Source organism: Mirounga angustirostris, unplaced genomic scaffold (assembly GCF_029215605.1).
Source record: "Mirounga angustirostris isolate CCGP_5_RB_7025 unplaced genomic scaffold, mMirAng1.0.hap1 SCAF_15, whole genome shotgun sequence".
In the NCBI taxonomy this organism is placed as follows: domain Eukaryota; kingdom Metazoa; phylum Chordata; class Mammalia; order Carnivora; family Phocidae; genus Mirounga; species Mirounga angustirostris.
In genome coordinates, this window is record NW_026991723.1 from 80,036,107 (window position 1) to 80,050,533 (window position 14,427).

The 14,427-nt window shown below is 46.6% G+C and overlaps 1 protein-coding gene across 6 annotated transcripts in view; it reads right to left on the bottom strand.

Moving 5' to 3' along the window:
* Window positions 1–14,427, bottom strand: part of CDK5RAP2 (CDK5 regulatory subunit associated protein 2) — a 172,035-nt gene that overhangs the window by 100,822 nt on the left and 56,786 nt on the right. For 5 of the 6 annotated variants that reach the window (XM_045883023.3, XM_054509378.2, XM_045883020.3 and 2 more), the window contains one exon: window positions 9,481–9,699. The exons of the other annotated variant lie outside the window; for it this stretch is intronic. In XM_045883023.3, coding sequence (XP_045738979.2) covers window positions 9,481–9,699 — 219 coding nt within the window. The remainder of the gene's footprint in view (window positions 1–9,480; window positions 9,700–14,427) is intronic. 6 annotated transcript variants of the gene reach the window in all.

Here is a 14,427-nt window from a genome sequence, read left to right on the forward strand (position 1 = left end):
TTAGAATCACATTAGAAATGAAAAGCCAGGCCCTCTTACTTCCTTCTGCAGTCAGTTGGTTTGTTTTATCTCAGGCCAGATGGAGAACAAGAAGGTTCTCATCCATCAAATTTCCACCTTCTCAGGTTTCGCGGTGAGAAAGCTTGTCAAAGTGCTCAGTGGTTCCCTTTAAATACACAAAGGAAACTTCTCCAAAATCTTAATGAGGAATAGGAACCCAGTGATGTAAGAATTTCCAGAATCAGTATGAGATAGTGGTGTTCGGGCCAGGTTCTGTGGAGCCTGGCTGCCCCTGGGGGCTGCGGCAGAGGCAGGACATGGCGGGGAGGGGGCGCCAGGCCTCCCCCCTCATGTCTCCCCAAGCAGCTCTGCTTTCAGGTTTCCTCCCCAGGAGAGTCATATTTGAACAGAGAATCCCTCTGCTCAAACAGACAGAAACCGCTGGAATGAGACTGCTCGCACAGAGCTCCAACAAGCTACTGGTGGGGCTCGCTGTGAGGACGGCAGAAGTTCCGAGCAGGGAGCTCAATGTGGCTTTCAGCAGAAAGGAGGCTCACACTGGGCAGGGCTCAAGGCCCGGCTGGGTCACTTAGCCGTCAGGCACACCTTTCTAAAACCCCACCCGAACGATGTGACAGAACGTTCCTGCCCTCTCCTCCAGCCCACTCGCTGTGCCCCCTTGTGCCAGGCTCATTCATGCCCCCTAGGCCTCCGCACGGGCCCTCCCTCAACCAGGAATGCAGTTCTACCCCCACCCCCTTCCCCCCCAGCAAACAGCTACTCACCCTTCACGCCTCAGCTCCAATCCACCTCCTCTGTGAAGCCTTCCCTCCCACCCTGTCCCGTTCAAAGCAAGTTCCAGGCTCTGTGCTCCCAAAGCATTTGGCCCATCCCCCTACCTGCACTTATCATGCTATATTTTAATTAGCTCTTTGTCTGTGTTCCTATTCTATTTCTCTGCCAGATTCCTTCAGAGACTGAGTCTGATTTGATTCAGTCCTGTACTCCCAGTGCCCAGGACAGAGACCGGCACAGAAATTATAAAGTAAGAACCAGAGTTAAGGGAAAGCCTTTCTGTTTGTGCTCCACAAAGACAGCAATTCCACGTGGAAACTGATGCGAACAGCCTTTTAAAGCAGCTTCTACAGCAGGCCCGTGCACGAGCCACTGAGGTACTACTGTCTGCCACTAGAAACGGGTCCTGCCTCCCTTCCTAGAGGGATCAGTCAGCGGAGAGAACAGACAAGCACTTTCTTCAGAGGAGAGGTGAGCGTTGATCAAGGAAGAAATGTACAGACTTGTTGACTTGGCTGGTAACTGGGCAGGCCACATTTATTAGTCAACAGTGTCCATTAGATTCTAGCGAGCAGTGGTTTGTCATTCAAAGTCCCGAGCCAGCACCTGCCACACAATTAAAAGCAGGAGAAGAGGAAAGAACAGGAGTCCGATCCACTGAGCAGCCACCTCTATGTGCCAGGAACCAGAGGAGGCGCTTTCTCAGGCATTAAATTTTATTATTCATTCATTTCTCCTAAAGTAGGTATAATCAACCCCAGTGTAGGGGAGAAAACCTTAGTTTAGAGGGGTTAAGCCACTGACCTAGAGGCTTAGAGTTGAGTGCCAGCTAAAGCCGAGATTCGAACCCAAGTCTGGCACTGTTGCCCACTGCTCCAAAGACACCAGCTCAAACTGCCCAGTTTCTCCTTCCCAGGGCATCACCATCATCAAAACAGCAACTACTCATTGATCAGTTAACATGTGCCAGGTATTATGTTCATAACTGCTATCCCCATCTCAGATAATCCCTACAACTAAGCTGTGTTTTTCTAACAGGAAACAGGACCAGAGTTTGGAGAGGCAAAGCTACTGGCTCATAGTCCAACAGCTAGCCAGTGACAGAGCCAGGACTCAAAACCAGTTTGACCCGAGTCTCTGCACTCAGCCTCTCTTAAGAGTGACTGGAAATTACAAAGATAGAACTTCTGCCAGCAAAGATCATTTAAACTGCATATTGTTCTACAAGGACTCCAACTCTGACTCTTTATACCTGATTAAAACAAAAACAAGGCACGGGGAGCCCTGACCCTTGGTAAGACTCACACCATCTCAGGTCTGTGGTCCTAGGCCTACCCAACCAGCCTACAGACACTGTCTCCAAATGCCATGTTTTGACTATGGATCACAAGAGATGCTCTGAACGCTGTCATATTCTCGTCTGGAGCTATCCATCAACAAACACATGTGAAACCAGAGGGGTTCAGGATGAACTACCCTGAAATTAAACCTGCTCCTGTCAAAGCACATGGGATTAGCCAGCTGGGTGACGGGTACAACTTTAATTAGACTTTTGGGCTTGAGCCAGCAAATGCATCCCCACAGAGCTAAGTGCCCAGGTACCGAAGCACATACTTGTCAGAGTAGCGGATGACAGGTCTCATAACAGATGAGAGCATTATGAGACAGTCTGGGGAATACAGCTAAACCAATGTCTCATATACGCTGCTTATAAAGAAGAAAAAGACTAGCGCTTGCTCCTATCCCCCACCCACCCTGAGGAGCATACAGAACGCCTGAACCAGAAAGAGCAAATCTAAAATAAAGGTTTACCTCTCTCTACCACTTTCCACCAAACACACACACACACACACACACACACAGAGCACGCATGCACATGCACACACACACGTACGTACTAAAAGGAGAGCCTTAAGTCTCTCGAGCCAAACAATGTATCAAAGTCCAGTGTGAGGGCAAGGATGTGACAGTCCGAGCAGCATTCCTGTTATAAACCACACAAACCAGGACACCTACAACATCACAGCTAAGACACCGACTTGGGAATACCAGGTTTGCCGTTGGTTTCTGGTTGTAGAAAGACCTCCCGAGTAAAAACCAAAGCTTGTTTTCACCAGGGCCTACCAACAGTGCCTGCATCACTTCAAGCACTCCGTGAGCGTCCCTCAGGTAAACAAACCAACGACTGATACCGCGTGCTGAGTCAGCTGGTACTAGGCCGCTGAGATCGCAGGCAATGCGGATGAACAGGACCACTGGACCCTCACGGCCAACCCTCGCTGGGCCCGGGCTCCATCTGACGTGGTGGACGCACACGACCCAGCCGCAAGACGCCCGCTCACACAGGCGCCATCTCCCTCCGGAAAGCTTAGGAGCAAGCACAATGACCAGGCAAGAAGGCTCTCCAGCATGAGCAAAGGATGGTTTGATCACACCCAAAAGATAACCAGTTGGCTGACCATCAGAAAGAATCCAGGGACTGCTAAAACAACAACAACCAGCATGCTTGACGGCGGCCCCCCGCAAAGGCTCAGGGTCAGGGCTCATCTATAAACAGGGCTGCAACACTTCTGAGGTGGTAGTTCTTGTCCAAGAAACAAGAGTAATGGGAAACAGCCAGACACTGTCCCAGGGACTGGAAACCGTACTCCTTACAAGCTCACAGACTTGGGTGACACGGATGGGGCCGCCACTCTGCTCTCATTGCGGGTGGTACTGTCAAAGGCTCTGTCCTGCTTCTAGAACCCTCCAGCAGCCCGCCAGAGGCAATACTGCCCTTGGGCTGGAGTGCCGGCCAGAGCTGTCCTTTTACCTTAACCTGTTCATCTTCAGACACTGGAGACCGTGTAACCGAATTTCCCTTTTCACTTTCACTGCCAGGAGCCACCAGCTGAACTTAAGTCCCCATCTTTCATACTGGGTAGGGTACCACAGTGTGCATTTCTCCTTACTCACTCTGCTTCCATTTCACTAGCCACCCTTTTTGTTCCTTGACCTGAATGCTTTCACCTTTATTTTTAATCTCATTTTTATGACTTCCCATAAACCTCTGAAAATGTTTTTGAAACATCAAAAGGAATAAATTACAGTTTTTATTTTTTTCCTGTATTTTATTTATTTTTTATTATGTTCAATTAGCCAGCATATATTCTTAAAACTCCAAATAATACTTCAGAATACTTCAAATCGGGCATTCTTGTGTTGTTTCCCCAAAAACACCATATGCTCTCATACCTCTGTGCCTTTGCCCTCCATACAAAACCCTCCCCTCCTTTGCCTATCGATTAACCTTTATTCAACTCAAGCTTCAGAACCAGTTCACAAGTTCCTTTTCCCAAGAGCCTTCTCTGATCCTGCAAGCCAATTCCTGGCTCCGTGTTTCCGTGGTACTCCAGTCATACCGCTGTTATGGAACTGTCCCCAACCCCAGCAGAGGGCCTGCATGGTGTTCAGTGTTGCTGAATGCGTGCATGGATTCCTTTCCTTTGCTAGGGCAGACACAGAGGCACTAGGGGCGCCTGGGTGGTTCAGGTGGTTAAGCGCCCAACTCCTGATTTTGGCTCATGTCATCATCTCAGGGTCCTGACTTGATCAAGCCCCATGCTGGGCTCCGTGCTCAGTGGGGAGCCTGCTTAAGATTCTTTCTCTCCTTCTCCCTCTGCCCCTCCACCCCCAAAAAAGAAAGAAAGAGAAGCCACTCAAAACTCTACCCATTTGTTTGTTGTTTCAGTCCACAAGCAGCAGCTGGTGAGTGAATCTAGTTCATTAAAGGGCCTGTTACAGAACGGGCAGACAAGACATGCAGGGCCAGCAGGTCGCGCTCCACCTCTGCACTTATCCCGGCACCATAAGGCAAAACAGCACCCATGATGTTTCCCAGACGCTGAACAAGCCAGCGCCCCAATGTCTGGGGTGAAACATTCATAGGAGACGGACACAGCCAAATTCTTAGACCGTAACCAGAACGTAAGTAGAGATACCACTGTGGGGCAGTGCAGACACAAAAGGAAAGAAACCATGGCCAAATCATCTTACCAGAAACACAGATATAACGTGATGTACAAAAGTTAGTCATGAGGAGATGCTAGAAAGCTCTGGCTCATGGTCACGTTCACCTGAGGTAAGCATTTAGAGTAGATCGTGGTAGCTCTGGTCTGGGTAACTACTCATCCCTCCCAAACATGTGCTTCTAGAGGAGGCTGTCAGTGATGGGACTCATAACGCGTGTACCCCTGAGCACACACACACTCCTGACAAAGAAGGAGTGGCCCACGTCGGGCCACGTCTGGCCATCCTGACAGGGACACAGCAAGGGCAATGGAGTGTGAGAGTCCTTCTTTCTCTTATGTAACAAACCGGGAATGTGACCCCAGTGGGAGCAACGATGGTCCAACCGCCTGGAACTGGAGTAAGGAGTATGAGAGAGAAAGAAGCCGGCTCCCGGAGACCGAGCTACAGTCCCAGCGGCGCTCCAGTCTCTCTGTCCCCCTGGAACCGTCGTCACACAAGGCAAGAAATTTCTCTTTTTGCCTAAGTTAGCTCAAGCTGTTTCTGTCACTGGCAAAATAAACAAAAAACAAAAACTCTCCTGCCCACAGTATACTGGACCCCAAGCCCTTCCTCACTGTCACATTCCCCTTGCTTTCTTCACCAAACAGCCCTTGCCTCCTTACAAAGATGTGTACACATTACAGAGGAATATAATCAGCTGTCAACAGCAGCCCAACATTATTCCAGAAGCACCATGGTTTACACAAATAAGTGAATTATGGAGCCACCAAACAATGTCTGACACCACAGGGACAAGTAAATAAATTACTGCATCTCCACTTGATGTAATATTCTGCAGCCATTTCAAATGTCTGCCAAGAATAAGTTATAATATTAAAAAATTACATTATAGGGGTACCTGGGTGGCTCAGTTGGTTAAGCGACTGCCTTTGGCTCAGGTCATGATCCCGGAGTCCTGGGATCGAGTCCTGCATCGGGCTCCCGGCTCGGCGGGGAGCCTGCTTCTCCCTCTGACCCTATCCCCTCTCATGCTGTCTCTCTCTCTCTCTCAAATAAATAAATAAAATCTTTAAAAAAAAATTACATTATATATATGTCTGTGTATATATATATACACACATATATATATATGTACATGTGTGTCCCCAATCCAAATTCTACTGAATGAACCTTTTTCCAATGACAGTGGGGGGTGGAGAGGGATGAGCTATTTTAAATTAAGAGGAAGTTATCCAGCAGTAAGGGAGTAAGAACTGACTATGAAAACTGCACCTCTATCAAAGGACCATCTGGCCAGTCTTGTCTTTATCTCCTCCATACAGCGCACTACTCAAACCTTATTCTTCTCACTCAAGTGTCACCTCCTCCTAGAAGGTTTCCCAACTACTCCATTCCACAAGGATCTTTTGCACTGACTCTATAGATTTTAAGCTGCTTTGTCATGTATAACATCTCCATCGCCCTTAGAAAAGATAAAACTTTCAGAGGTCACATCTTATACTTCCATCAACATCTAAACCAGGCACACTTGGTGTTCAGTAACATATAGGAAACAGATATTGTAATAACATGCAGTAAACTGCTACACTCCAAGATCGCTGGTGGCAGCATAAATTGGGCCAGCCCTTTGGGCAAATAATTTGGCAACATGATTAACTAGTATAAAATATTTGTGCCATCTGACCTAGTAAACTCACTCAAATCCTAGGAACTTCAAGGGAAACTGCCTTTATGCCCAAAGATGTTATCGTGGCATCATTTAAACAACCAAGGTGTCCGAGAGAGCAGAAAGTTAAGTAAAGCATGTGAAATGTATTCAGTGAAGAGCATGCACCATTCAACATGATCATTCTGTTCTTAATTGTAGGAAACAAACTGAGGGTTGCTGGAGTGGGGGGTGGGGTGGGAGGGATGGGGTGACTGGGTGATAGACACTGGGGAGGGTATGTGCTCTGGTAAGCGCTGTGAATTGTGCAAGACTGTTGAATCTCAGATCTGTACCTCTGAAACAAATAATGCAATATATGTTAAGGAAAAAAAAAGAAGAAGAAGGTAGCAGGAGGGGAAGAATGAAGCGGGGGAAATCGGAGGGGTAGACGAACCATGAGAGACGATGGACTCTGAAAAACAAACAGGGTTCTAGAGGGGAGGGGGGTGGGAGGATGGGTTAGCCTGGTGGTGGGTATCGAGGAGGGCACATTCTGCATGGAGCACTGGGTGTTATGCACAAACAATGAATCATGGAACACTTCATCTAAAACTAATGATGTAATGTATGGGGATTAACATAAGAATAAAAATAAATAAATAAAAAATTAAAAAAAAAAAAAACATGATCATTCTGGAGGCCACACAACATGGAAAGATGCCCACGATAAAGTAAGGGGTCAAAGAACACTGAAAACCAGAAAGAGTTACTGTGTTAGGGCAGTGGAACGGTAGGTGATGTTTTAGTTTTCTAAATTTCCATTACCATTCCCTTGATGTTCATTAGTATTTTTGTTAAAATATACAAACGTGTATTTCAATTCTCATGTCAGTGTTAGGGTTAGGATTTCAAACAGCGGATCCTGACAGCCCTGCCCACAGCAGCCACTGGGGAACTAAACCATAGTACCTGGAGGCTCCCTTTGAGACCTCTGCTCTAATGACTCTGTCCGCCTGAGGCCCTCTGCCTGCCCAGGACTTGTTTAAATGTAAGAGAAATTTTTTTTTTTAAAGATTTATTTATTTATTTGAGAAAGAGAGAATGAGCAGGGGGAGGGGCAGACAGAGAGGGAGAGAGAAAACCCGCAAGCAGACCCCCTGCTGAGCACAGAGTCTGAAGCGGGGCTTGATCCCAGGACCCTGAGATCATGACCTGAGCCAAAATCAAGAGTTAGACGCTTGGAGCACCTGGGTGGCTTAGTTGGTTAAGGAACCAACTCTTGATTTTGGCTCTCTCCCTATCCCTCTCCCCCTTCCCCCACTCACTCTAAGTAAATAAACAAACAAACAAATAAATAAAATCTTGTAAAAATAAAAAATGGAAAAATAAAGAGTTGGATACTTAACTGACTGAGCCACCCAGGTGCCCCTATAATAGAAATTTTTAAAGATAAACTATTTTTTGCCTACCAAATCCAGAGGGAATTTTTTAAATGCTAACATCCAATGCTGAATAAATAGTCTTTAAAAAAGGACCACTCTCATAAAGAAAAACCTGGTATAATCATTCTGGGAAACAATTTGAGTGTATCTATATAATAATGTTAAAAACATTCATACTCTTTGACCCAATAATTATGCCTCTATCAGGAAATAATCAATGGAAAAATATTTAGATACAAGGACATTTGCTATCGCATTTGTTGTAAGGCAAAAAAAAAGTGTAACAACCTAAATATTCTACCACAAGGGACTAAATAAACTGTAGCACATCCAAGTGATGAAATACTACGCTTGCACCAAAAAACAAACAAAAACATGTTTCTGAAGAACACTCATAACATGGCAACACACCAAAAAAAGAACATTGAATTAATAAAGCAAGATACAAAACCGCATTTCCAGCTTGATACCAATAATTGTGCGTGTGTGGGTGTGGGGGTGGGTGTAGGTGGGGGTGGGGGTTGGTGGGTGGGGCTGGCTGTGAGTGTGTGTGGGTATGGGGGTGAGTGTGTGTGGGTAGGGGTGGGTGGGTGGGTGGGGGTGGCTGTGAGTGTGGGTGGGTGTGTGGGGGTGTGTGGGTGTGTGGGTGTGTGTGGGTGTGTGGGTGGGTGTGGGTGTGGGGATGGGGTGGGGGTGGGTGGGTGTGTGTGTGGGTGGGTGGGTGTCGGGTGGGTGGGTGTGTGGGTGGGGGTGGGGGTGGGGGTGGGTGTGGGTGTGTGGGTGGGTGGGGGTGGGGGTGGGTGGGGCTGGGTGGGGGTGGCTGTGTGTGTGGGTATGTGGGGGTGTGTGGGTGTGTGGGTGTGTGTGGGTGTGTGGGTGGGTGTGGGTGTGGGGATGGGGTGGGGGTGGGTGGGTGTGTGTGTGGGTGGGTGGGTGTCGGGTGGGTGGGTGTGTGGGTGGGTGTGGGGGTGGGGGTGGGTGTGGGTGTGTGTGTGGGTGGGGGTGGGGGTGGGGTGGGTGGGTGGGTGTGAGTGTGGGTGGGTGTGGGTGCGGGTGGGTGTGCTTGGGTGTGAGTGGGTGTGTGTGGGGGTGGGGATGGGTCGGTGTGAATGTGGATGTGGGCGGGTGTGTGGGTGGGTGGGGGTGTGGGGATGTGGGTGTGTGTGGGTGTCGGGTGGGTGTGGGTGGGTGAGTGTAGGTGTGGGTGGGCGTGTGGGGGTGTGTGGCAGGTGCAGGTGGGTGGCGGGTGTTGGGTGTTCGTGGGTGTGGGTGGGTGTGTGGGAGGGTGTGGGTGCAGGTGGGTGGGGTGGGTGGGCTGTGGGTGTGGGTGGGTGTGGGTGGGTGCGGGTGCAGGTGGGTGTGGGTGTGGGTGGGTGCGGGTGGGTGGGGTGGGGGTGGGGGTGCGTGTGTGGGTGTGTGCACGCAAATGCGAGACAAAGAAATAATTTCAAGATGATGAGATGATGAGTGAAATGTTGTCTCCTTTCAATTTTTCAGATTCTTCTAAGTCTCCCGCAGAGAAGGCCTCCCTAAAGCCAGAGGAGCCGTCCAGAGCCCCCGCCCGACCACGCCGCTGCTGCTCACGTGGATGGTGTGGTCGCGTCTGCTCTTCTGGCGGTGGGCTTCCTCCACATCCCTCTCCAGCCTCTCCCTCTCCTGCTGCAGGGCGCTCAGCTCCTGGGTCACCTTCTTAATGTTCCTACGCAGTCTGTGGTTCTCTGCACTCTTGTTGAGGTTTTCGGAGTTCAGCTGTGCTAAAAGGGCTGCCTTCTCTAAGAGAGCAGCCTCGTAATCTTCGGACCCCTACAAGAGGAGGGAGGCAGGGGAGATGAGCTGATTTCTGTAGCACACTAAACAGACCAAGAAATCTGGGCTCCTTTTTCACCTTGGGATGGGGGGAAGGGAGTTAAGGAACGAAAAGAGGAAGATTAACATAAACAACCTCCAGGACCCAAAGCACAAATAATACGAAGATTCTGAAATAACACAGAGTGATGATTATGTTACCATGTTGATATTAAGAGGGGAAAAGGCTACAACTGTGTAAAAGAAGCTTTTTTCTTTTTTAAAAGACTTCAAGGAAAAGCAAAGAACGTCAGAAACTGTCTTTAGTTGGGTGGGTACATGGGTGATTTTCTTCCTTCACTTCTTTCAAATGTTCTAAGGTTACTGAGCATTTTACTTTTGTAATGGTTTAAAGAAGAAAAACTTCAACAAGTTATTTATAAAAGGTAGAACATGAAGAGCACCACCTGAGAAGCAGAGGCAGACTCAAGCATGGGCAATGCTCACGGAGGTTAGAGCAGCTCGGACCCAAAGTCATCTGGGGAAGCAGAAATGGTCAGCGTGGCAGCCCCATGGCCACCGCGAGTGGCTGTAAATTCAGCAGAGTCCAAGGGTTAGTTCTGTCCAGAACATCCTTACTTCATTAACACACAGTTTAGTAGAAAAGAAAATACATATGCGATTATCAAGCATTTGAAAAAATACTGTAACTCACCAATAATCAAAAAGAGCAAATTAAAACAAGCTTTCATGTAACAAGAAGGTTTTAATGAGAATATCCAGTGCTGTCAAACTTACTATGAAGCAACACAATTAATATCAACTTTTCAAGAGCTGACCGAGCATCCAGAAGCCAAGAAATACACTGGCAGGAATGTAAATTAATGTAACTCTCTATGGACAGATTATATACACCAAGTGTGTGTGTACAGGATAGACATGTTCACACTCATCCCAACGATTCGGCTCCCAGGATTCAATCTCAGGGGAAGAATCCAAAATACAGGGGGGGTAAAGCCTTATGTACATAGTCATCCATCAGAGATTTACTCTAACAGGAAAAACTAAGAACCTAAACCAATAACATGGGGATATTCCAAGTCACAACATGATATGAAAAAATAGAAGACTAAATTGTGAATGAGCTAAAAAGTAAAATCTATGCATAGGAGAAAGCCGAGAAAGAAAAACATCAAAATGTTAACAGCGTGGCTGGGTGATCTCCTGATGCCCCTTTTTTTCCTTCTTTCTAGTCTCCCAAAAAGGAAATTTGTAACATATATATTACTTATAATCAGGAGAAAATAAACCTTTTTTTTTTTTACATCTGTTCTTTGGATTAGACAAAGGCTCATGATTAAAAACTCAATAGCAAGGGACCCGTGAGCTGTCAAGGCCACAACTCAGACTGTGGGGTAAGGGGACTGGCTCCAGCTTCTTGGCCTTTCCAGGAGATCCAGCTCCTCCACTAATGCTAGTTAAGTCCTAGCTGTTAGGAGAGGTGGGCTACGGCCACAGTTACTCCAGAAGAGGTGAGGCCCAGCCATCCCATGTTTCCCCATTGCTGTTTAGGTCCTAGCAACAGGGACTGAGGGGAACCCCATTCACATTTCAAAGTGGGGTTTATAGAAGCTTCTGTTTCACCTTCCTTTAAAATCAAAAAAATTTTTAAAGATTTTATTTATTTGATAGAAAGAGAGCACATGCAAGAGAGAGAGAGAGCGCGCACACGAGAGAAAGAAAGTACATAAGTGGAGGAAGGGGCAGAGGGAGAAGGAGAAACACACCCCCCACTAAGCAGGGAGCCAGAGGACAGAGGCCTCGATCTCAGGACGCAGGGACCATGACCTGAGCTGAAGGCAGATGCTTAACCGACTGAGCCACCCAGGCGTCCCTAAATCACGAGGCCTAAAAAAAGAAAAATATCTGGGGCATTGCTTATTTAAATAAACTCAAAAAACAAAAGAAGACGAACAATGATAGGAAAAATGCTCATCTTGAGCCATTTTCATACTTAACGTTTTATTAAGCACTGATTACATACGAGGAGCTAAACCAGGCGCTTCTGCACACATTCTGTATCTGTATCTCCACTTCTCACACCAACCCTACGAAGCACACACTACTGGCCCTATCTAAGCAACTGAGGCTCAGAACTGTTAAGTGACGAGCCTGTCATCAGACCATAAGTGATTAAATGTTGGACTCTCTCCACAGCGCTACACTGCCGCACCCATTCCAGGGACGATCCCAATTAACACCAATAAACTAGCAAGAATTAAAACAAGAAGACTGAATTCAAGGAGGGGAAGGCTAGAGACAGGAACACCAATTAGGAGCCTGTTAAACACAGGCCAGCCATGGTGACGATTAAAATAATAGTTATCATAAAGTGATGAACGTTCTGCGGGTTATTACGCAAATAACGATCACAGAGCCTCGTTTAAAAAGTTCAAATTCATACTCACACCATAAAGATACTTTCCATGTTCAATTTTCCTTAAATGGCCCTCTGAGACCCTTCGGAAAGGTTTGTACCTTTTTCTACACAACACCCTGATTTCTGAATTCCTGTCATCAGAGGGGGATTTACAAACAGGCAGCAAACGTTTGGCACGATTAGACCTAGACGGAAACTCAAGGCCAAACATTGTATGAGCCAAATCACTGTTCCCCACAGTGCAGAAACATGATGAGTCTAATAGAGAGAGAGTCACAGAGCCCAGGGTTCGAAGCCCAGTTCTAGCTATGTGACTTGGGAGGAGTTAACTTTTCTGCAGCTCAGCTTCCTCATCTGTGAAATCTCTATTTCATGGGGCTGTCATGAAGACGAAACATGATGCTGAAAGTCCCGTGTCCGGGAGTGCAGGACCAATAAATCTAGTTGCCCTTCTCCGGCACATACATGATCTTCCATTCCCAATCAAGAGACACTATGGAGAGTTTCCTCAAACTAAAAGCTATTTGCACAATACCATTAACAGAGAATTTGAAAAACCAACCAAAGTAACTACTATATTTTTATGCCCGAACATGATACTACCCAACTTAAGGATGAGTTAACAACATTTACGGAGTTACTACCTGTGCCCAGGTACACCGTGTCGTGTAATCCTTGTAAGGATACTGTGACCCAAGTGCGATTATCCGGACTTTACAATGGGTAAGCAGGCTGGGAGACCTCTAACATCTTGCCCACAGCTACAACAGCAGTGAAGAGCAGAGTCAAGATTCAAATACATGTCCCACCCATGTTCTCCCCAGTAAAAATAATATGGTACATACATACAGTACGGCTGTTTACAAAGATTGTTTAAGGGGCGCGTGGGTGGCTCAGTCAGTTAAGTGTCTGCCTTTGGCTCAGGTCATGGTCCCGGGGTCCTGGGATCAAGTCCCACATCGGCTCCCTGCTCAGCAGGGAGCCTGCTTCTCCCTCTCCCACTGCCTGCCGCTCTGCCTACTTGTGCTCTATCTCTGTCAAATAAATAAATAAAATCTTAAAAAAAAAAAAAGATTGTTTAAAAAGCATAGGGATAAACACACATACACACACACACACACACACACAAATGAGTGCGTGTCAAACTGCTGAAATCTGAGTAAGAACCATGGATTGCACCAAGACCGATGTCCTGGTTGTGATATTGTTATTAAAGTTAGGGAAGATGTCACCTTTGGGAGAACCAGGTAAAGAGTATACAGAAATCTACTGCATGTGAATCTATAATTATTTCAAAATGAAAATTTTAAAAAAGGAGTACGTAGATCTATATATACTGTCATAATAAGAATATTAGATGAAAAAAAGATTATAGAACAAAATAGGTATTATGATCCTTTCTACTTTTTCAAATATGTATGTATAGGGGCACCTGGGTGGCTCAGTCGTTAAGCGTCTGCTTTCGGCTCAGGTCATAGTCCCAGGGTCCTGGGATCGAGCCCCACATCGGGCTCCCTGCTCCGCGGGAAGCCTGCTTCTCCCTCTCCCACTCCCGCTGCTTGTGTTCCCTCTCTCGCTGTATCTCTCTCTGTCAAATAAATAAAAAATCTTAAAAAAAAAAAACAAATATGTATGTATAAATATGCATTGGAAGAGTCAAGGTGTTAATAGTGAACATCTTTAGACATGAGTTTATTGGTGACATCTATCAAACTCTTTCCACTGTTTTAAGTATTTTATAAATTCCTACAATGTGCAATTTACTTTTACAGCTGAGCAGGGAGGGGAGGAGAAAAAATGAACAAGTATGCCCCACTTTTCAAAAGTTCGCATGATGCCACTTCACTCTTAAAAAAGACCTACAATAGCACCTGTTTTCGCTAACCAAAAGAAATCAGGGGGTGCCTGGGTGGCTCAGTTGGTTAAGCAACTGCCTTCAGCTCAGGTCATGATCCTGGAGTCCCGGGATTGAGTCCCACATCGGGCTCCCTGCTCAGCGGGGGGTCTGCTTCTCCCTCTGATCCTCTCCCCTCTCGTGCTGTCTCTCATTCTCTCTCTCAAATAAATAAAATCTTTTAAAAAAATAAATAAATAAAGTTTAAAAAAGAAATCAGGAGAGGATTTGCACTTTTATGAAAGAAGGCACCCAGGTATACTCACAGATACACAGAGCAATTCCGTGGTTGCCAGAGGAGAGGGGGTGGAGAGATGGGCAAAAGAGAAGAATGGGATTTTAAAAAGGTACAAACTTCCAGTTATAAAATAGGTCACAAGGATGTAATGAACAGCAAAGAGAATACAGTTAA